The 22,227-nt window shown below is 38.1% G+C and overlaps 2 protein-coding genes and 1 non-coding gene across 3 annotated transcripts; 1 reads left to right on the top strand and 2 right to left on the bottom strand.

The window, feature by feature from the left end:
* Positions 1-25: 25 nt before the first annotated feature.
* On the bottom strand, positions 26-96 carry TRNAG-GCC (transfer RNA glycine (anticodon GCC)). Its single transcript has one exon. It is a non-coding gene; the product is annotated as a tRNA-Gly (tRNA).
* Positions 97-4,504: 4,408 nt separating this feature from the next.
* LOC132631329 (probable hexosyltransferase MUCI70) lies at positions 4,505-15,122 on the top strand. Its single transcript, XM_060346917.1, has 9 exons — positions 4,505-6,178; positions 7,037-7,222; positions 7,341-7,536; positions 8,146-8,255; positions 8,340-8,539; positions 11,619-11,722; positions 12,864-13,051; positions 13,150-13,349; positions 13,792-15,122. Exons 1-9 carry the CDS (start codon positions 6,052-6,054, stop codon positions 14,005-14,007), a joined length of 1,527 nt encoding a protein of 508 aa, XP_060202900.1. The 5' UTR covers positions 4,505-6,051; the 3' UTR covers positions 14,008-15,122.
* A 1,019-nt stretch (positions 15,123-16,141) lies between these two features.
* On the bottom strand, positions 16,142-20,166 carry LOC132631336 (pentatricopeptide repeat-containing protein At2g20710, mitochondrial-like). The gene is made up of 2 exons (XM_060346924.1): positions 19,767-20,166; positions 16,142-17,544 (listed from the first exon to the last, which is right to left on the bottom strand). Exons 1-2 carry the CDS (start codon positions 20,046-20,048, stop codon positions 16,351-16,353), a joined length of 1,476 nt encoding a protein of 491 aa, XP_060202907.1. The 5' UTR covers positions 20,049-20,166; the 3' UTR covers positions 16,142-16,350.
* Positions 20,167-22,227: the final 2,061 nt, after the last annotated feature.

The raw sequence follows: 22,227 nt of genomic DNA, 5'->3' as shown, positions 1-22,227 counted from the left end.
CCCAACTGAGCTAAAAGAATGTGAATGCACCAGCCGGGAATCGAACCCGGGTCTGTACCGTGGCAGGGTACTATTCTACCACTAGACCACTGGTGCTTGATGCCTAGCTTGCTGCTTTTATGAAATTATGTACAACAAGCTCATTTGTCCCAATTTATATTGCACAATTTGAGTAGTCATAGAGTTTATGAAAAAAAATAAAAAAAGAAACTAGTTTAAATTATGGTTTTAAAATTTGTAGGACCATAACTCATTTACTTGAGGACAAAGTGAGAATTTTAAAGGTAACATTTTTTTGGAACAAACTAAAAAAAAAAAATAGGGCACATACCATAAAATTAGAGCAAATGAATTTATAGAATTAACCGTCATGAACAACACCATTTAATAACACACAAGGTAAATGCACAACGTACCTTCAATGAGAGAAATTGTCCTACAAAATAGACATTGAAAGAAGATAAATCTCCTCTCTATCTCTTCAAGTGTTCATGAGTGTGAGCCATAGCTTAAACAAATAAAAAAGTATCGAATGTTTACACCCAAATTAATACTATAATTTATTACGATTTGGTGAAGTAAAAATATATATGTTAATTAATTATAGTTAACTTAAAAAACTTTATATTCACACACATGGTACGTATATATTGACTTGGTGTAAACACTCGATGCGGTTAAATTTTTCCGCTTGAACATCCATATATGTACTTAGCTTGGATAACATAATATTAGGTATCATTTTTAGATTTGTCTACATCATTCTTCCCTTAATATAATTTCATTATACGTCTCATGATTGGTCTGGCATGGAAAATTTGGTAATCGATCAGCACATAACATGCCAGAGATCGTTTAATTTGCTAACAAATTATACTAAGATTATAATGTGAAAATTATACTATGAAATTAAAATAAAATTATTTAGTGAATAACTGAATATATCTTTATGAATAGATGACTAGTTTATTGGGTGCTAAAAATAAAAATAAATAGAATATGTCTAATGTCTACTATGTATACTTTTTTGTTATTTGGTGCATTTTCTTCAATCAAATATATCTACTATGTATGCTTTTTTGTCAACATTGTATTTTAATTTAATATTTTTATACATGCAGAACTTTATGGAGAAACTATACAAACATATTGTGATGACCCTCCACATCATCATGCCATCTAGGCGCCACGCGAAACTATTTTTGCCATGTAGGAAGCTTATGTGGATGCTTACATGAGAATGAGACTAGCTTATGTGAGAAAGTTCTAGAGAAATATGGAGATTTCTCATGGAAGACCTTAGAACCTTATGGAATTGCATGGAAAGTCCTTAGAATAATCTAGTTGTGTAGAGATTTCTAGAATAGGAGTTTATTTGTAAATATGTAGGGACTTGTATAATAATTATTATTTACATACTAGTCCCTAGGTGAGTAGTATAAATAGGAGGGTCATTCATTTGTAAACCATCAAGCAAAATCAATTAAGTCTTCTATAATAAAAAACTTCCTTCTAGCAATTTTTTCTTGTCTTTCTCAATTACTATTCCCTTAGCGATCTTGAGTGTAGTCAGCTAGGCTGACTTGGCATAGCAAGATCGTGAGCAAGTTGTGCAAGAACGTGAGCGAGTTGTCAAGTGTCGCACGTGCGCTTAGTTGAAGACTAAGGACGTGACAACGTGGTATCAGAGCGAAGGTTACGACTGAGGGAATGGCAAACGACGGAGAAATCAACGCTGCTAAAACCCAAGCCCACGTCATCCAGGATGCTGCTGGCAAGAAAGGCCATAACAAAAAGAGGAATGTCGCCAACAAGAGTCAGGAGGTGCCGCCAGAGGTTGTGCCAAATGAAGGGCTTACATCCCAAGAACCATCTACCACTGAGGCGAGCGAGGATGACGTGGAGGTCCTGTCCGAGGACGTCTCGCTCGGTAAAGAGTGGGTTATGAAGGTTAACGTGAGGATGGACGCCATCGACATATTTGGCCAACGTTTGGGCAAGGTGGAGGGCACTGTTAGCGTTCTTGAGGGGCATACTCTTGAAGAAATTGAAAGCATCCGAAGTGACTTGGAGGGGCATATGCAGGCTGAGATTGAGGTAAAACAAACCATTACTGCCTTAGAGTGAAAACTCATGGAGGCGTTGAGTACTATCGATGCCATGAAGGCAAAGATAGTGGCACTCGAAGAGCAGGTCAACGTTGGTGTGACCGAGGCAGCCAACAATGTTGTCGTGATGAGGGAGGCTAAGATCGAGGCTCCTAAGCCACCAGTGTTCAAAGAGGTTCGTGATGCACAAGAGGTGAAGAACTTTCTTTGGCACTTGGAGAACTATTTCAAGCATGGCAAAGTAAGGGACGATGAGGCCAAGATCAATACCATTGTGTTGTACCTAACAGAGACTGCCATGCTATGGTGGAGAAGAAAGGTCGCTGATACTGACAGAGGTCTATGCACAATCAACACGTGGGATCAGTTCAAGAATGAGTTCAAGCGACAGTTCTACCCAAATAATGTCTTGTACGAGGCAAGGCGCAAACTTAGAGAGTTGAAGCAGACAGGGAGCATCCGCGACTATGTCAAGGAGTTCACCACCCTTATGCTTCAAATTCCCAACCTCACTAGCGATGACTTGTTGTTTCACTTTATAGACGGGTTGCAAAATTGGGCTAAGCAGGAGTTGCAACGCCGTCAAATCGCAAACATAGACCAAGCCATAGTGGAGGCCGAGTCTTTGATGGACTTCAGGCATGACAAGCACGGCAAAGGCCAAGGCAATGAGTCAAGGGGTAGCGATGCCAAAGATGGGGGAGACTGTGGCTAGAGTAAGGTGTCGCAACAACAATACTCCAAGACTCAAAATGTAAATAAGTTCGACAGCAAGAAGTCAAGTGGTCGTCAGGGCTATGCTGAAAAGAAGGCGCAGAACGAGAAGAAGGGATGCTACTTATGTGGAGGCCCGCACAGCTTCAAAAATTGCCCTAACCTGAAGAGCATTAGCACTATGGTACGTGCAAGTCACGAGCAGACGCAAACACAGAGTACGGGAATCGCACAGTTGGGGACGATTAGACTATGTGGCGCTGTCACAAAGCAAGATAGTCAAACCAACAATAATAAAAACCAGTATGTGGTTCTCACCATCAATAACAAGCCCGCTCGTGCATTGGTGAACACTGGAGCGACTCACAATTTTGTGACCGAGGCTGCAGCGAAGAGACTAGAGTTGAAGCTCGCTCCAATTAACACCCTCGTTAAGACCGTGAATGCTAAGCCAGAAAATGCTCGTGGTGTAGCTAATGGCGTTAGTGTCAAATTGGCTGATTGGAAAGGTACGACAAATTTTACCGCCACTACTATGGATATCTTTGACATTGTTTTGGGGCAAGAATTCTTTAGACATTGCCACGCGATGATCGATCCCTACCCCCAACGTCTCTTGGTCATGGAGCGAGAAGGCGCTTGCATGGTGCCTACAGTGACTATGTCGCATGAATAGGGCCATGCACAACTTTCAGCTATGCAGCTTGTCGAGGGGCTCAAGAAAGAGGAGCCAACATTCATGGCAACCATTACAAGTTTGAAGGAAGATAATGGTACCCAAGAGACACCGCCGCCTTGGATAGAAATTTGCTCAAAGAAAACAAAGATGGTATTTCCGAAGAGCTACCTAAGAGCTTTCCTCTTAGGCATGAGCAGGATCACAAGATTGAGTTGGAGCATGAACCGGAAAAGGGTCAAGTCATGCACCGATTACCGTCACCGCCTCACACTATAGCGAGATTGAGGCTATCATTGACTACTAGGCCAGGCGGAAACAAGGGCAAAAGGACACTGCCATGTTACACATATATTGGAAGGGAAAATCACCGGAGGAGGCCGCATGGGGGCGGTACGAAGACTTGTGGCAATTTAAAGACAAGGTTCGAGAGTTTATACAGCAGCATTGCGCCGCGGTCATCGCAACATCGGGTGGGGGAGAGTGTGATGACCCACCACATCATCATGCCACCTAGGCGCCACGTGGAACTATTTTTGCCATGTAGGAAGCTTATGTGGATGCTTACATGGAAAAAAGGCTAGCTTATGTGAGAAAGTTCTAGAGAAATATGAAGATTTCTCATGGAAGACCTTAGAACCTTATGGAATTGCATGAAAAGTCCTTAGAATAATCTAGTTGTGTAGAGATTTCTAGAATAAGGGTTTATTTGTAAATATGTAGGGACTTGTATAATAATTATTATTTACATACTAATCCCTAGGTGAGTAGTATAAATAGGAGGATCATTCATTTGTAAACCATCAAGCAAAATTAATTAAGTCTTCTATAATAAAAAACTTCCTTCTAGTAAATTTCTCGTCTTTCTCAATTACTATATCTTGAGTGTAGTAAGCTCGGCTGACTTGGCATAGCAAGATCGTGAGCAAGTTGTGAGCAAGTTATGCAAGAACATGAGCGAGTTGTCAAGTGTCTCACGTGCGCTTAGTTGAAGACTAAGGACGTGACAATATGACCATAAAAATGGAAAATTAAGTTCCTAAATTATAGGTACCTAATAAGAAGTACCTTGTACTGTGATCTGAGATTTGATAACTTTACACAAATACCTAGAAATAATTAATTTCCACCCCCATCTTAATTTCATCACTAACATTAATTATACTCATTTTAAAATTATTATCTTTTGATTCTAAAGAAAAAAGATCTTGTATACCCAAGGACCAGCTTATTGTTTTTTTAATGCTGATCCATAATGTGAGTGTTTTTGTAGTATAATTGAACTCTGCATCTTCACTAGCTGGAAAAAATTCAATTTTTTTTAAAGACCTGAAGTAATGTTCTTGGTATATTGGATTGTTGTTATTGGATCCACATAGAGGAATTAAAGGATTGATTTTTTTATTTGTGGAGTTATTTTGGTGAATTGGGTCTTTTTTTCTGGTTGATTTAGTGTAAAGATTTGAACTTTAGAAAAAAAAAAAGGGGGATTTTGTGGTTGATTTTTTTATTTTGAGATCATTTGGTGAGTTGGGTGTCTTTTTATGGTTGAATTTAGTGTAAAGATTTGAACTTTAGCAAGAAAACAGTTGGATTTTGTGGTTGGTTTTTTATTTTGAGATCATTTGGTGAATTGGGTCTCTTTTTCTGGTTGCATTTAGTGCAAAGATTTGAACTTTAGAAAGAAAAAGGGGATTTTCTGGTTAGTTTTGGATTCTGAGATCATTTTGGTGAGTTGGGTCTCTTTTTTCTGGTTGAATTTAGTGTAAGGATTTGAACTTTAGAAAGAAAACAGTTGGATTTTGTGGTTGGTTTTTTATTTTGAGATCATTTGGTGAATTGGGTCTCTTTTTTCTGGTTGAATTTAGTGCAAAGATTTGAACTTTAGGAAGAAATCAGTTGGAATTTGTGGTTGATTTTGGATTCTGTGATCATTTGGTGAGTTGGGTCGCGTTTTTCTTGGCGAACTTAGTGGTTTTTTTCTTAGTGTGGGGGATTTTGTTGAAGTAGTCCACATCAGTAGGTGAATTTTGTACCAAGATTTGAACTTTAGGAAGAAAACAGTTGGATTTTCTGGTTAAATTTCGATTCCATGATCATTTGGCGAGTTGGGTCTCGTTTTAATTGGTGAATTTAGTGGTTTTTTTCCTCAGTGTGGAGGATTTTGTTGAAGTAGTCCACATTAGGAGGTGGATTGTATACCAAGATTTGAACTTTAGAAAGAAAACAGTTGGATTTCTGGTTAATAATCGATTCTGTGATCATTTGGCGAGTTGTCTCTCGTTTTTCTTGGTGAATTTAGTGATTTTTTTCACTTGAGTGGGAGATTTGGTTGAAGTAGTCCATATTAGCAGGTGAATTTTATACCACGATTTGAACTCTAGGAAGATAACAATTGCATGTGTATGAGAGGAAATAGGATAATGAGAGGTAAATTAGGAGGACTGAGGGTGAGGGGACAACAATGACTATAGAGTCATTTGCTCTTTGTTCTTCTGAAAGTTATAGTTCTTTGCTGCATTCTAAACTACAACACCCTGAAAGCAACCTAAAATGTTTAAGGAGAAAGAAGGACTATTCCCCGGGATTCACAAATTTGCACCTAGAAAGAAGGTGGGGATGCTGCTATTGTGTGCTGTTTCATTAGCAGTTTTCTTGTGGGTCTTGTTTGTTGACAAAGGTTTGATCTCTAATCTTTTGGCATTGCTGCTTTCTGAATTTCTCATTAGCTGAACCCAACTAGTTTAGGGATTGAAGCGTTGTTGATAGATTGATTATTTGAATTTTAAATACATATGATAAGATTCTGTTTCAATTTATGCTGATTGGAGCTTGAGCTACAGTTTGTCGTTCTAACACTCTGGGATGTAGCTTTTTTTTTTTTTTTTTTATTAAACATGGTATTACGAAATTAACAATCTTATATAGCTCTATTCTTACTATTACCACAATCACTTTGCTATTTTAAACATGAGTAGCTCTTATGTTGTCTCTGATAGTTATACTCCCTCTGTTTCAATTTGTTTGTCTTATTTTTCGTTTTAGTCTGTTTCAAAAGGAATGCCTCTTTCTTAGTTTGACAACTCTTTAATTTCAACATCTCACATGGCATTTTAAGACCACAAGAATGACGGGCATTTTGGTACATTATACTTATCTTTAGTTTAAGACCACAAAATTCAAAAATCTTTTTTTTTACTTTCTTAAACTCCACGCTCAGTCAAACTAAGACAAATAAATTCAAATGGAGGTAGTAGCTTTGAGCCTGCCTAAACGCTGAAATGATTACCTTGGCTTGATGGAATTTAGCTTTAGCTCTGATTAGGCTTTTCATCATTAGGAAATTTCCTGATTATGTCTAGTTTACACTGGAAGATTATCAACTAACATAGCACATTTTTTAATCTTCCTCTTGGTCATGGCTAAATAATTGCTTTGATTTTGCTGTTCCATATGTGGGTTATAGTATATGACAGTGCCCTTCTGTTATCTTCGTTTTTGGCTTCTGACAACCTCTCCAATTTCAACTCTTTCATAGGTGAAGATGCACAAGAACTTAATGCCTCCACAAGAACTAATGTTGGACAAAGGGCAGTAACTGTCCAACCTCTTCCTCCTCCTCGTCCTGTATACTTTAAAGGATACACTCTTCCTCCTGGGAATCCATGTGAAGGCTTCACGTTGCCACCCCCGCCAGCAGATAAAAAGAGGACGGGACCAAGGCGTAAGTTTAAATCTGTCGTACACTTACCAACAATAAGATTTTAAGTATGTCATCGTGCTGTCAAAATTTCTCTCTGACGTACTGTCTGATTCTGAACTGTATGTTTACATTCTTTCAGCATGTCCAGTATGCTATCTTCCTGTTGAACAAGCTATTGCATTAATGCCTGATGCACCATCCTTTTCTCCTGGGGTTAGCAATTTGACTTACATTCATGAAGAAAATTCAGGGAAACCCGAGTTTGGAGGATATCCATCACTGATGCAGAGGAATGATTCATATGATGTAAGAGAGTCCATGAGTGTGCACTGTGGGTATGATATTTTTTCCACCTGGGCAATTCTTTTATAATATTAAGCGTCATCCACCGCTTCTATATATATATATATATATTTTTTTTTTTTTTTTAATTTTTTTTTTAAGAATTTTGCCTTTTGGCTTCATCTATAAGATACTGGAGACAATTTAACTCAAGGGACCTCTCAACTCTTGAATTTAAAAAAAAATAAAAAAATGACTTTGACCAGGTTAACTGAGATTTAGTGAAAATGGGCCTGATTATAACTACTAAAAACTTAGGGGGTGAAGATTAAAATTTTGAGTTTTTTTATAAAAAGACTCCTCCTCCTCCTCCTCCTGCTCCCCCGGGAAAGGGGAGGGGGAAGGGTGGGAGAGGTAGAGGCTTTGTGTAAATAACTAAACTTGGGGCTTTTAAAATTACTGTCATTAACACTAATCTCAAAAGCACCCCTACCTATTAAAAAAAAACTTGAGTTCCTCATTCATAAACAAAAGACTCGAAAGACGCTTTTAATTCAAGAACCCGAGAGTGTGATGGATAGTTTTGTAAATAATTGCATGTTTCACAATATCTCTCACTTTGTATCATTTGTGTTTATTTCTGCTGCAAATCCATGCGATAGATTTGTTAGAGGAATCAGGCCTGGACATCAAACAGGTTTTGACATTGATGATTCTGACCTTCATGCAATGGAATCTTGTCGAGGTGTCGTTGTGGCATCAGCAATATTTGGTATTTGATCTTTCAGTTCACGTGCTGTCGCAGTTCTTGTTGAATCTGCTGGCTATAATTTGTAACAAGTACATTCTTGGACAGGAGCTTTTGATTTGATAAGGCAACCAAAAAATATCAGCGAATATGCCACAAAAAATGTCTGCTTCCACATGCTTGTGGATGAAGAAACAGAAGTTTTCTTAAGAAACTCTAGTGAGCTAGATGGTACCATGAGAATTGGCTTATGGAGAATTGTCATTGTTCATAACCTACCTTATGATGATCCGAGGCGAAATGGAAAGGTTGGTATTCTCAATGATACATCACCTATATTAGTAGTTGAAATTTTCAAGAATTATTAGTTGGTGAAAGGCCTTTGATTCTCTGTATTACTCAACAGACTTTGTTCACATTAGATTCAACCACTGTACAGTTTTTCTTACTTGATCAAAATATACTTAACAGATTGTATACAACAACAACAACAACAGCCCAGTGAAATCCCACATCTTGGGGTCTGGGGAGGGTATAATGTACGCAGACCTTACTCCTACCAAGGTAGGATGACTGTTTCCGAGAGACCCTCGGCTCAATAGAAGCATAAAAAGGGGGTCAGATAAGGTTAAAAGATTTAAAACGATATTGCAATGAAATAATGCAAGCGACACAGTAAAACAGGATAATCAAGGAATTCAAAGCGATATGGAAATGCAAATCACGAAAGCGGCACAGATAAAATAGAGTAATCAAAGTACAGAAAGTAGCAAATAATAACATAAATCAAAGCACAAGAAATTATAATGCGCTAATGCGCCTACTAATAAGGAAAGATAACGAGACTTATATACTAGCCTTCTACCCTAATGTGGGTCCTCCACACCTTCCTATCTAAGGTCATATCCTCGGTAAGCTGTAACTGCGTCATGTCCTGTCTAATCACCTCTCCCCAATATTTCTTTGGCCTACCCCTACCTCTTCTGAAACCATCCATGGCTAACCTCTCACACCTCCGCACTGGGGCATCTATGTCTCTCCTCTTCACATGCCCAAACCATCTCAGTCGCATTTCCCGCATCTTGTCTTCCACCGAGGCCACTCCCACCTTATCCCGAATAGCCTCATTTCTAATCCTGTCGCTCCTAGTGTGCCCACACATCCATCTCAACATTCTCATCTCGGCAACTTTCATCTTTTGAACGTGAGAGATCTTAACTGGCCAACACTCCGCCCCATACAACATAGCCGGTCTAACCACCACTCTGTAGAACTTGCCCTTCAGTTGTGGTGGCACCTTCTTGTCACATAGCACTCCTGAAGCTAGCCTCCATTTCATCCACCCTACCCCAATACGATGTGTGACATCATCGTCAATCTCCCCGCTGCCTTGCATGATAGACCCAAGGTACTTGAAACTACTTTTCTTTTGGATGGCCTGAGCACCAAGCCTAACTTCCACGCCAACTTCCTGGGGTGTCTCACTGAACTTACACTCTAAGTACTCTGTCTTGGTCCTACTCAGCTTAAATCCTTTAGACTCCAAGGTATGTCTCCAATCCTCCAGCTTAGCGTTAACTCCGCTACGAGTCTCATCGATCAGGACTATGTCGTCCGCGAAAAGCATACACCATGGCACCTCACCTTGAATTTGTCGCGTCAATCTATCCATCACCAAGGCAAATAAAAACGAACTAAGAGCTGATCCTTAATGCAACCCCATCACAACTGGAAAGTGCTCTGAGTCCCCTCCTACTGTCCTTACTCTAGTTTTGGCTTCCTCATACATGTCCTTGATCACCCTAATGCATGCTACAGGTACACCTTTAGCCTCCAAACATCTCCATAGGATTTCTCTTGGAACTTTATCGTAAGCCTTTTCTAGGTCGATGAATACCATATGCAAGTTGTATATGAATGGAAAATTCTGTCCCTTAAACTTCTGACAAGTGCATTTCATCTACCTCCTTATCCTTTTGTCTGCTTTGTGTACACAATTATTTTTTCTATTCATCTCTGAAGTTTGAATCCCTTTCTCAGCAGTGGCGGAGCCACATAGGGCCGAGGGTGTTCATCCGAACCCCCTTCGGCGGAAAAAAAAACACTGTGTTTACATGGTTAATTTTTTTTTTTTATGTATATATAGTAGATGTTGAACCCCCTTAGGCTTCTTCGTATGTTACTTTTTTATATTTTGAACCCCCTTAGTGAAAATCCTGGCTCGGCCACTGTTTCTCAGTCCCCATCTACATGCGGATTGAGGTTTTCCTTTCAAACCCTGGCCTATAGTCCTGTTCTTCTTTTTGTTTTTTTGTTGCCATATGAGCTAGTATAAAAATGCAATGCGTGATAACTTATGAGATTTTACAAAATTAGCGTGTTTCATGGATTTCTTACTGATAATCTTGCTGCAGAAGGCAATTATCCTTTTGCTTTTGGCAATGATACTTTATGTGATGTCAAATATGACTACTTGTTAATGTTAAGTTCTTCCGTTTTACTTACTCCTTTTTAGAAAAAGAGTAGGCAATGCTTTATGTGGTTACTTCCTGTAGCAATTTAAATGCAAACTAGTCTTTCTTTTTCACAGTTCTCATCTAGCACTCTATAAGTTCTATTCAGTACTTGTATTCTCTTATTCGCTGCCTCCTGGAATTTTCAAGAATAGAGAGCCTTTAAATAATTTTGTTTAGGTTGGTATTAGGAAATTGACCCTTTTGATGGAAATACAGCACGGACACGGAGATTTTTACTGAATCAGATTGGTGATTGAGCTTGATTCTGATTTCAGGATTTCCGTGAGTGCTTTATGTGAATTCTCGCTCAAACTTCTCCTCTATTTTCATCTGCACAGTTGCCTTTTAGTAGGACAGCTTTGCATTTTCTACTTGGATTGAAGTGACGAGGCTATGTTGTATTTCTTTTTTGATAATGGTGGTGTCCACCCTAGCTTAGGCGCACCTTGACTATTCCACCGGGTGCTTGCTACCTCCCGCAACACAGGTATCGGGTAACTCTTCCTACCAAAGCATAGGCAGATGGGAAGAATTGAACCCATAGCGTGTTTTATTTCAGTTGGGATTTAAATCCTAGCCTCCCATGGCTTTTTACCCACTTCATTGACGGCCAACCCTCACCCTTGGGTGCGATAAGGCTATATTGTTTTCTAACTTTGTTTTGCTTGACGTCATTTGTTGTTTCAGTATCCAATTTAACTTTTTTGATCAATCATTATTCTTCTGCGCTCATGAAATTATTACCTGATAATTGAGAAGATTTTCAGTACCTGAGAACCATTCATTGGCATGATTAGCTGAGTGCTTCACCTACCCAGACTGGTATCATATGTAAAATTCTCCGACTAATTTGTATTTGTTGACATTTCAGGTTCCAAAGCTTCTGCTTCACAGGCTTTTTCCCAACGCTCGTTATTCTCTATGGATTGATGCAAAACTTGAGCTGGTTGTCGATCCATATCAAATACTTGAAAGGTACATCAGACTTGATACACATTTCAGATACTCAAAGCAATAACCATGATATTGCTTTCTCTGGGTTGAATTCTTTCTTGACTAATGACAGTAGGGGTTTCTGTAGAGCCTCCCATGTGACCTTCTAAAAGGTATAGACATTGATTTCCCTGATTTGTCACTAGACAGACTCTCGCCAAGAGTTTTCTAGCTAGAATCAACTATAATAAACCATAAAAACATTTCGGCGCTGGCGGCTCTTAAACATAGTTGTCTGCACATGCTTAATCAGCCTGCAGTAGAAAAGGTAACAGCAACAAATCCAGTGTAATCCCACAAGTGGTGTTTGGGGAGAGTGGTGTCAATGCAGACCTTACCCCTACGGCCCTACCTTGTGAAGGTCAGTAGAAAAGGTAATAAAAAAGAATAAGTTTTTGGAAATGCTAAATGTTTGTTGCCAAAAATTTAGTCACCTCTAGATTTGTTAGCCTGGGCTCTTCCATCATCTTTTTCATATAAAAATGATCTTTCTGCTAGCACCCAAGGGTGTGGCCTAGTGGTCAACGAAGTGGGTTGAGAACCATGAGGTCTCAGGTTCAAATCCTAGCAGAGAGTAAAACACTAGGTGATTTCTTCCCGTTTGTCCTAGCCTAGGTGGACAGAGTTACCTGGTAGTACCTGTTATTTGGTGGGAGGTGGTAGGTATCCCATGGAATTAGTCGAAGTGCACGCAAGCTGGCCTGAACACCACAATATCAAAAAAAAAAAAAATTGATCTTTCTGTTGCATGTCAGTATTGCCAAATTGTAGATATTGTGACGATTGTGTTATGATCTCCTCTAACGCTTTGTGGATGCCTTCAACAATGCTTTGGCTATTTTTTGACACCTTAAAAACTAACGAAGTCATACATAATTTTTATTTTCAAAAAAGATGAGTAAGTGATTCATGAAAATTGCTATTGTAGTGTGACTTATATTAAAGCAAAAGTGAGGAAGTGCTAAATAGCCGTATTTATTACAGGAAACTATCTTACTGATCAAGGGATTGCCCTTCTGATAAAAAGGTTATTAAATTGAATGCTGAGATAGTGATGCAGAGCTTTTGTTGTTCTTTAAAACTGCAAAGTTGAAACCTTTTTTTACTCGTATTTCACTATCAGGTTCTTGTGGAGAAAAAATGCCAGCTTTGCAATATCAAGGCATTATAGGCGCTTTGATGTGTTTGTAGAAGCAGAAGCTAATAAGGCAGCTGCAAAGTTTGACAATGCTTCCATTGACTATCAAGTTCAATTCTATAAAAAGGAAGGTCTAACTCCTTATTCCACAGCTAAACTTCCTATTACAAGTGGTAATGACGTAAAACCTCTTTTCTCTAGTCTTTCTTCACCTCTCATATATAGACATTTTCTCTTCGATGAACGCTTTAGCATTCTACTTTACATGCAGATGTCCCTGAGGGATGTGTAGTAGTAAGGGAGCACATTCCAATCTCCAATCTCTTTGCTTGTCTTTGGTTTAACGAAGTGGACCGTTTTACTCCAAGAGACCAAATTAGCTTCGCCATTGTGAGGGACAAGATCATGTCTAAGACAAATTGGACAGTGAATATGTTCTTGGACTGTGAAAGGCGCAACTTTGTGATTCAGGTTATTTTTTTATTTTACGCTTTTTGGATTTTCAAAGATTTATGCTCTGATAATGGAATGGAAAAAGATAAAGAAAAAAGGAGATGTGCCGCCCTGCACCAAATTTCTTGAGAGTTCACGCAAAAGGCTCATATGCTGCGGGGAGTTTCTGCTTGGTGTTATACATTGAAGATTCTTAATTTCTTATGGTCCTGGGAGGAAAAATGCAATGTGCAGTTGCATGATACATGATAATTAGTTAATAACTACCTCTCAAGATGACATACCATCCTTGAAATGCTCTTTTTTATTTCGTCTTTCTTTCAAAAGTGACAATTTCAGTTCGTCCATGCTTGAATAGGAACTGTGCAATACTTATGTCATTCACATAGACATCGGTTCATCTCCGTCATACGATAGATATAATAGATTAGCTATCTGTTACTTTTTTTATTATCTGCAGGGGTATCACCGAGACATTCTTGAGCACTGGGCTCCCCCACCTCCCCCTGGTGCCACTGAAATTGTTCATCCTCCACCGCCTGTAGCTAATGAAACCATACAGACCTCGGGCAATGTTACAGCGTCAAGGTCCATTACTGAATCATTAAAGAAGGTACCTTCAAGGCGCGGAAGAGAGAGGAAATCCAAGTGTCACAGAAAAGTTATCGGAAGTTAGGATCCTAACTTAAGTTAGAAATTTTGCTTAAGCAATTTCTTCTTTTTCCTTCCCTGTTATCAATTTTGGGGCGAGGAGCTTTGCTAGATGAACATCAAAGCTTTTAACACAAGGAAGGTATCAAGTTTAGGCGTCAAATTTATCTTCTTCTTTTTATATATATATGGTCACTACCCAGTGTAATCCCACAATAGTGGGGTCTGGGGAGGGTAAGATGTACGCAGCCTTACCCCTACCTGGGTAGGGAGGCCGTTTCCGATTGACCCTCGGCAACCCTCCTCCTTTATCCGGGCTTGGGACCGGCAATGTGAGCAAGCTCACACAGGCGGAGTTTCTTTTTTTTTTTTTTTTTTTTTTTGAAGTCTTAAACAATTCTTTTCCATATCATAGCAATATCATACTGGAGCTATCTCATGTACTTACTATCCTGTGTAACTCTTGTTTCTGAAGAAGAAGTATTCAAAGCCGTTAGTACAATAGTACTTTGACTCAACCAGTGGAGGAAAGCAATATAGTGATGGTGGTGTTCAGGTTAGCTTTTGCGGACTTCAACCACCTCTCACCAACAGGGGTATCATATGACTGTCCCCTAAGGTTTAGGCATCGAAAGAAATCACCTAGTATTTTTTTCTGGAAGAATTTAATCATGACACAACTAATACTTTACTTGGCTGTTGGTGAGCTTAAATCAAACGGCTAACGGCTACAGAACTGAGGTCGTTTGGTACACGGACTGAATTATCCCAGGATTATATTATAATCCTGGGACTAATTTATCCCATCTGGGAGGTGGGATAAAATAATTCCAAGGTTAGTGGAACAAGGTGAGATATCCCACCATGAAGTTTTGATTTCATTTTATATTCTGTTTGCTAGAAGGTATAAATTAATCTCAGGATAAATTTATACTTTCTGTCAAATATGGTACAAAATTAATCCCAAAATTTGTGATGGGATATCCCACCTTATACCATGCAGTCGTGCACCAAACGACTTAAGTATATATTTCAATTCTTCTGACAAGTGCCTAGTCTATTACATGTATCATTATTTATTTCTAGACCTTTTGCCTTTAGAAATACATGTATAAAATCGTGCATGCATTCTTATATCAATTTCTTAAGCGTAAACCAAGTAAATTCAGTTACTTGGAATGAATCTAATTTATTTTTCCAACATATACTTTGACAAATGCTATGTTTACTACTATTTGTTACTTCATTTGCTTTGTTTATGATGTTTTGCTGTTGCTATTTTCCTTTCTATCCTGCTTTAATTACACTTCTTTAGAGCCAAAGATTATCGGAAACAAGCTCACTACCCCATAAAAGTAAGGGTAAGATTTGCGTACATCCTACCCTCTCCACAGACCACACTTGTGGTTTACACTGCGTATGTTGTTGTTGTAGTATATACTTTGACGGAAGCTTCTCAAGTCCAGTATTATGTCTGTTCAAATTGTGAGATGGCTTCTCAACTAAGATGTTCATGTTTCGCTCAATTTGCACTTCTCAGTGAACTAAATTTTCACAAAGCACGTATTGCACTTCTTAATGAACCAAATTCTCATAAAGCTAATACCATATGGCGAGAAACCAACTCGTTTACTAGTCATTTCTTCACAAACAAACATAAACAAGCTCAGAAAAAAGAAGATGGCGATCCAGCAGCCATTGGCACCAAAACAAAGAAGATGCGTCCTATCCCAGCAGCAGCCATTGGTGCACCGAAACAGGAAAGAAATATGTTCTATTCAATGTTGCACTATAGGAATTGACTATCCATTCGGAGCTGATTATACAAGTCAGTACTCTAAGAGCTCATTGACACAGGATGTGTTGAGAATACAGCACCTTGACAGTATTGACGACTAACATTAGGTGATATGCAAGAAATCAAGAATGAACATGCAGCCTAAGATCACTAGAAGCTAACAATCAACAAGTTTCAGTGAGATAAATGACAGATATTCTATTCTGAACACAAATAACAGATACTCCTACCGTTTCAATTTGTTTAATTGAGGAAGTAAAGAAAACTTTTAAATCTTGTGATCATAAATTAGCGATATGCATAATGTAACAAAATGCAGTTTAATCTTGTGCTCTAAAACATGCTATGAGGGATGTTGAAATTAAAAAGTTGTCAAATTAGGAAAGAGGCATTCTTTATGAAACAGACTAAATAAGAAACTATCACAAATAAATTGAAACAGAGGGATCCGATAAAACACTCTGTAATCCTCCTGTTTGTAAGGTGAAAACCGAATCTATATACTCACTAAACTACATGCTCTTGAGCCTCCTAATAAGCTTCAGTTCGCAGTATACAGGCCCCACGTAATCATAACTCACCTTCAGTTGTTCCAACCCTAGATGCTGGTCCTGTTTGGAGTTTCCCTTGGTTGATGAAGCACCGCAACTTATCACAAAAAACTGCTGAAAATATACCCTCCACCTCTAAAGACCTCACAAACTCCTCAGACTTCTCCACATTTCCCTGATTTTCCCAATATTCTACACAGGTATATAAAGTGTCCTTGCTAGGGATAAATTTAGGCGGACATATCGAGATTGCCTTGTTCAATGCTTCTATGGCTTTTTCGACTTGATCTTCATGGATATACCCACTTGCCAAATGACACCATGTGATGACAGAAGGAACACCTCCTTTTGATAATCCTCGGTCGATGAGGGCCTCAGCCTTGTGTAGAAGACCTTTTCTACAATAAGCGCCAATCAAAAAGTTTGGAATTCGGAAGTCATAGGATAACCCCCGCGACTCCCATTCTTCAAATATTCGTTGAACTCCTTCTGTGTCATCAAATTTCATTAATGAATTCATCATGCAAATGTAACCCTTGTTATAAATTTGTTGATTCTTCTTGTACAGATCCCAAACTCGATGTACCTCTTCCTTCTTTCCAGCTAGTGCATAGAGTCTTAATAATAAATCATATGTAGTATTATTTCTCTTGATAGTGGCAAGCGTGCCCTCCACTTTATTCAGCATTGCTAAAGCTTTTTCCACTTGCCCAACATTAAGATACTTCTCTGCGATGATAGTATAAGTATTCCAATCCAACGCGATCCGTTTATCAGATTCCATTATTTTTACTATTTTATCTATTCCATCAGAATCTCCAGCAGCAGCATATGCACTTGACCGGATCATGAGAGTGAACTGGTCGAATATTATACCCTTCCCTTCCATTTCATTCATCATGTCATCCATTTTCTCCCGATTTCCTGTTTGATGATACATTTTCATCATGAAATTGTAGCACAATGGTGTACGAGCAAACCCCATATCCCTTATTTTTTGCATTATGGCCTCAGCTTTCTCGACAGACTTCTCAATGGTATAGCAGTTGAGAAGAGTTGAATAAATGTGAAAGCCTTTAAATTGCTGTGGGACGCTATCGAGATACTTTTCAACTTCTTCTAGACCTTTAAGTTTATAAATCAAATGAACTCGCACTCCAATATCAGAAGGTTGGGGGGTGAAAAATCTTTTGTCAGTCATCCAATAAGATATCTGTCGACAAAATTTAGAAGATCACTCAACATGCAAACATTTGACAAGTATGCAAAATTTATTCTTTCTACATCTTGCAAGGATGAGGAACTATATCACTTATTATTCATAAATATTCATATGAAAACGCAAACTTAATATTTGGTGGTTAAGTAAACCATCGGCATTGAAAACATAAGGCCATAACACGATTAGAGCACAAAATCATGCACAACTTTGATATCTATCAAGATATAACATTTTTTTTTTCTTTTTGAAGAAACATTTATATTTCCAGGCTATTATTGTCGTACCAGCAGGATAAAAAGGAACCTAAATATCAAAGCTACCCTGGGCAGGACCCTAGGAATAAATAGAAAAACATTTAATCACAGTATCAGCATGCATAAACAGTCTACTGATGATGTATACAATGGAGGCTTTCATTGGAAAATCCTGAAACAACCACAAGCACCACCTGGAAGATCCTAACATGCACTTATATAATCACAATCCCTACCATAGTTTTTCTTCGGGACAACATAGATAGAAAACAACTTTAAAAAAAAGTAAAAAGAGCTTACCAAAAAGTACAAAAATTATAAAATAAATAATTAACAACACTTTTCGACTTCCAAATAGTTAAGTTAACAATATAAATCCTCCGTATCTCCATTTCACTCTGTTGAGAGGATTCATCACAGTTAAACTATTCTTATGCTATCGGTACTTGGAATCCAATACGCTTAGCAGAGTTAAACGACCTAAACTTGTTCCATAAGAAAATTGTTAAGCATCAGCTAATTCACATTGGATCTAATTAACAGAAATGACAGGATTTACCCTTTACCCATTTTGTTTTTGAAAAAAAAAAAAACAAGGAATGGTCTAATTCACAACACATGGCTCAAATTCATAAAACAAACAACAACACCAACAACAACATACCCAGTGAAATCCCACAAAGTGGGGTCTGATAATTTTCATAACACAAAGAACAACCTAAATTACAATATCCTGTCTAATAGACAAGTTGGCCAAGCTTTTGGAAGTCAAAAGTGTTTATTTTGTCTTCAAAAAAGAGCTCATTTTGGAAAGTTGAGGTGTTTGGCCAAATTTTTAGGAAAAACTAAGGGGTCGTTTAGTAGCTAGATAGGAGCTAAGTTGTTCGTGTATTAAATCCTACATAAGTAATAGTACCATGTTTAGTAGCATTCTTTTGCTATGTATAAAATTCAACACACCTAATGTAATAGTTATGAGGGAAACTATGTATTATCTATAGAAGATGAAATAACTAGTATATGCATAACTAAACCCAGCATAAAAAAATACATAGATTCACTCATAACTAATCCCTAATGACTAACAACTGCATAACTCTAGCCAGCTACCAAATAACCCCTAAGTGCTTTTGAGTAGTACCAAAACCTGGTTTTTAGAAGCTAAAAGAAGTACTCCCTCCGCCCAATTTTGCTTGTCCATGTTTGACTTGGCACACCCCTTAAGGAGCAATAAATAAAATGACAATTTTTCTATATCACCCCTAATTATTATAAATCATCTAGATAATTGAAATCCATCAAAACATACTTTAAAAGTTGTGCCGCCACTAACAATTCCTCAAAGTTTCCAACCCAATAATTAATACTAGGGGTAAAATAAGCAAAAATGGACGTCTATTTTTAATATATACACATATATACCACGGTTTTTACCGAAGTTAATGGGTGCACCTGCACCCTCTCCTAATGGGGTAGGTCTGCCCCGAACAACTGATAGTTGGGGTGTGTTTTAATACATAGTTCAAGTATTACAACAACAACATACCCAGTGTAATTCACAAGTGGGGTCTGGGTACGGTAGAGTGTACGAGTTGATAGTTCAAGTAGGAAAAGGGAATGGTTAGGGGTCGTTTGGTATGATGGATAAGCAAAAATAGTCCTGCGATAAAAATTTAATACCGCCTTATCTCACATTTGGTTGGGATAAAATTGCGGGATAACTAATCTCGGGATAAGTATTGTAGTTTTTTTATCATACACAGAGGGTGGGATAATAATCCTGGGATCACTAATCCCGGAATAACTTGTTCCCCAACCAAAAGAGCCCCTAGGGTGTGAAACTCGCGAAAAAAATAATAGTTCAGGTGTATTTTTAACATTAATTCGTTTCGAAAAGCACTCCGGACAAAAAACAAAAGATTTTAGAAGTTTGGCCAAACAGGTTAAAAGTAATGTTACCTCAAGGGCATGTTTGTATCTTCTGTAATCTTTTAATTCTTTAATAATTCTTTGAAGATCTTCTTTATCCACATGTTTCCCTTCTTCAACCCATTGATCAAGAACTGGTACTATAGACTCATTTGGGTCACCTATGGGTGAAATTCTTCTGTACAGTGAGTCTTTATTGGTGGATCTATAAAGATGATAATTACTTGAAGTTGAAATATAGAAACGGTTAAACACATTTCTGTGAGAAGATATTGAGTTTGCGTTTCTTAAGATAGAGAATAAAAGCTTCATTTGGGTTTATGTTTGAGTTTTAGGGAAAGTGAAGCAGAAATGGTGTTGGGGTTTAAGGGTTTTGGGGTAGAACTATGGGAACAAATTGCACCATTTGGCCTTCAAATGGGCTGTTTTTTTAATTTTTGGCATAAGTTCTTTTAAGGACGAGTGGAATAACCCGTGACATATTATGATTCGAAAATAAAAATTTACATCCCGCAAAAAAAAACTTATGCTGTGAAGGCAAAAATAAAATGGGTCAGCAAATGCCTAACCTACTTCAACTCGAAAAAGACTAAGAAATAAAAATATTTTCTATTTTATTAGATTTTTTTTTGGTTCTCTAAATGAATGATGGGTTACTATGATCTTATATATATGACCTACATTATCGGTTAAAAGTGTAGATGGGGTAATTGATGAAACGAGATTAAGAAGAAAAGAAATTACTCACTTTTTTATTAGTTAAAGGGATTTTTAAAAGAAAAAAAAATAGCAAGAAAAGGTTTATTTAAAAATAATATTTTTATAAAATAAATGTGTTTAAAAGAAACAATATGTTTATTAGGAAAAGGACATTTTTAACCTAATTTAAGTATCAATAGGGGCATTTTTGTTCAATTTCATATAGTTTAAGGGCATTTTTGGACCAAACTATGAGAGGAGGACATTTTTATTCAATTTCTCATAGTTTAAGGGCATTTTTGACCCTTTTCCAAAAATAAAAAACCAACACAAAATAGGGGCATAAGTGCCAATGATCCAAATCTATGAGGAAAATGATGTGCACAGATAGTTCCCGGTGTGCCCGGACCCTGTCGCACAACGAGGCGCTGTCTACGAGTCGGATTGTTTGGGAATGCAGCCCAAATCGGGTGGTGACTTCCGTCCAAGGCTAAATACGGGCGAGAGACCAATAGCGAACAAGTAACGCGAGGCAAAGATGAAAAGGACTTTGAAAAGAGAGTCAAAGAGTGCTTGAAATTATCGGGAGGGAAGCGAATAGGGGTCGGCGACACACCCCGATCGGATGTGGAACGGCAATGAGCCGATCAGCCGATCAACTCGAACGTGGACTAGCGTGGATTGGGGGGGGGGGGGGGGGGAGGGGGCAAAGCCCAGGCTTTTGATACGCTCGTGGAACGCCGTCTCCTTGTTGTGGTAGGCAGCGCGAGCCTCTGGCGTGCTTCGGCATCTGCGCGCTTCGGACGCTGGCCTGTGGGCTCCCTATTCAACCCCTCTTTAAACACAGACCAAGGAGTCAGCCATGTGTGCGAGTCAACGGGCGAGTAAACCCGTAAGGAAGCTGATTGGTGGGATCCCCTGAGGGGTGCACCGCCAACCGACCTTGATCTTCTGAGAAGGGTTCAAGCGTGACCTTGACCTTGATCCATTTTGGACCCCTATTTACTTCATGGTCAAAGTTTGTAAAGTTTTGTAAACTAATCATTTCGGAAATTACTTCAGGCATACAGATTAAAGTTGTAAAAAATCGTGTTTAAAGTTATAAATATCAGTAAAAGTTGGGAGGTCATATACAATGATTGAACTTCATGTTGGAAAACAAAGTATATACAATTGCACAACACAGGTAACAACATAAGAGATACCCGAATCTAAAATTCTCAAATTGTTCATAACAAAAGAAGATAAACAAACTACAAATGATAGCTGAATAACAAGTATCTCAACCAGTAGAAATATGGCAAAGAGAAAAGTAATCAAACACAAGAGACATCATTATTTACGTGAAAAACCTCTTCAATGTGAAAGGAGAGAAATCATCTCAAAACGAGATACAAAAAGATCTCTAAATTGGTCATAAAAAGGTGTCAAACCAAGAGCAACAATGCAAACAAGATTGCACCAAAATAATTGAAGAAATGAGAGAAATCACCCACACAACGAGCTACTACTCACGGTGAAGCTACATATCACAAAATTTAATCTCCACCATTCAAATTTAAAAACTAAATGTTGAGAATCCCCACCTCACATTTCAGCTTGATCCAATGGTTAAGGAATCATAAAACGTGATTTGAAGCCACTAGTTGCTCAAAAAAATTCTGGAGCAAAACCCTGAAAAACTATTGCTCTCTCAAATTTTTTTATCTTATGTTATTTCAGTCATAAAAAATATATATGACGGAAAAAGACCCAAAAAATCTCAACAGTTCTACCATTTCCCTTTATGGAA

The sequence above is a fragment of the Lycium barbarum genome, chromosome 1, assembly GCF_019175385.1.
Source record: "Lycium barbarum isolate Lr01 chromosome 1, ASM1917538v2, whole genome shotgun sequence".
NCBI classification, from domain to species: Eukaryota; Viridiplantae; Streptophyta; class Magnoliopsida; order Solanales; family Solanaceae; genus Lycium; species Lycium barbarum.
This window is presented reverse-complemented; position numbering and strand designations above follow the sequence as displayed.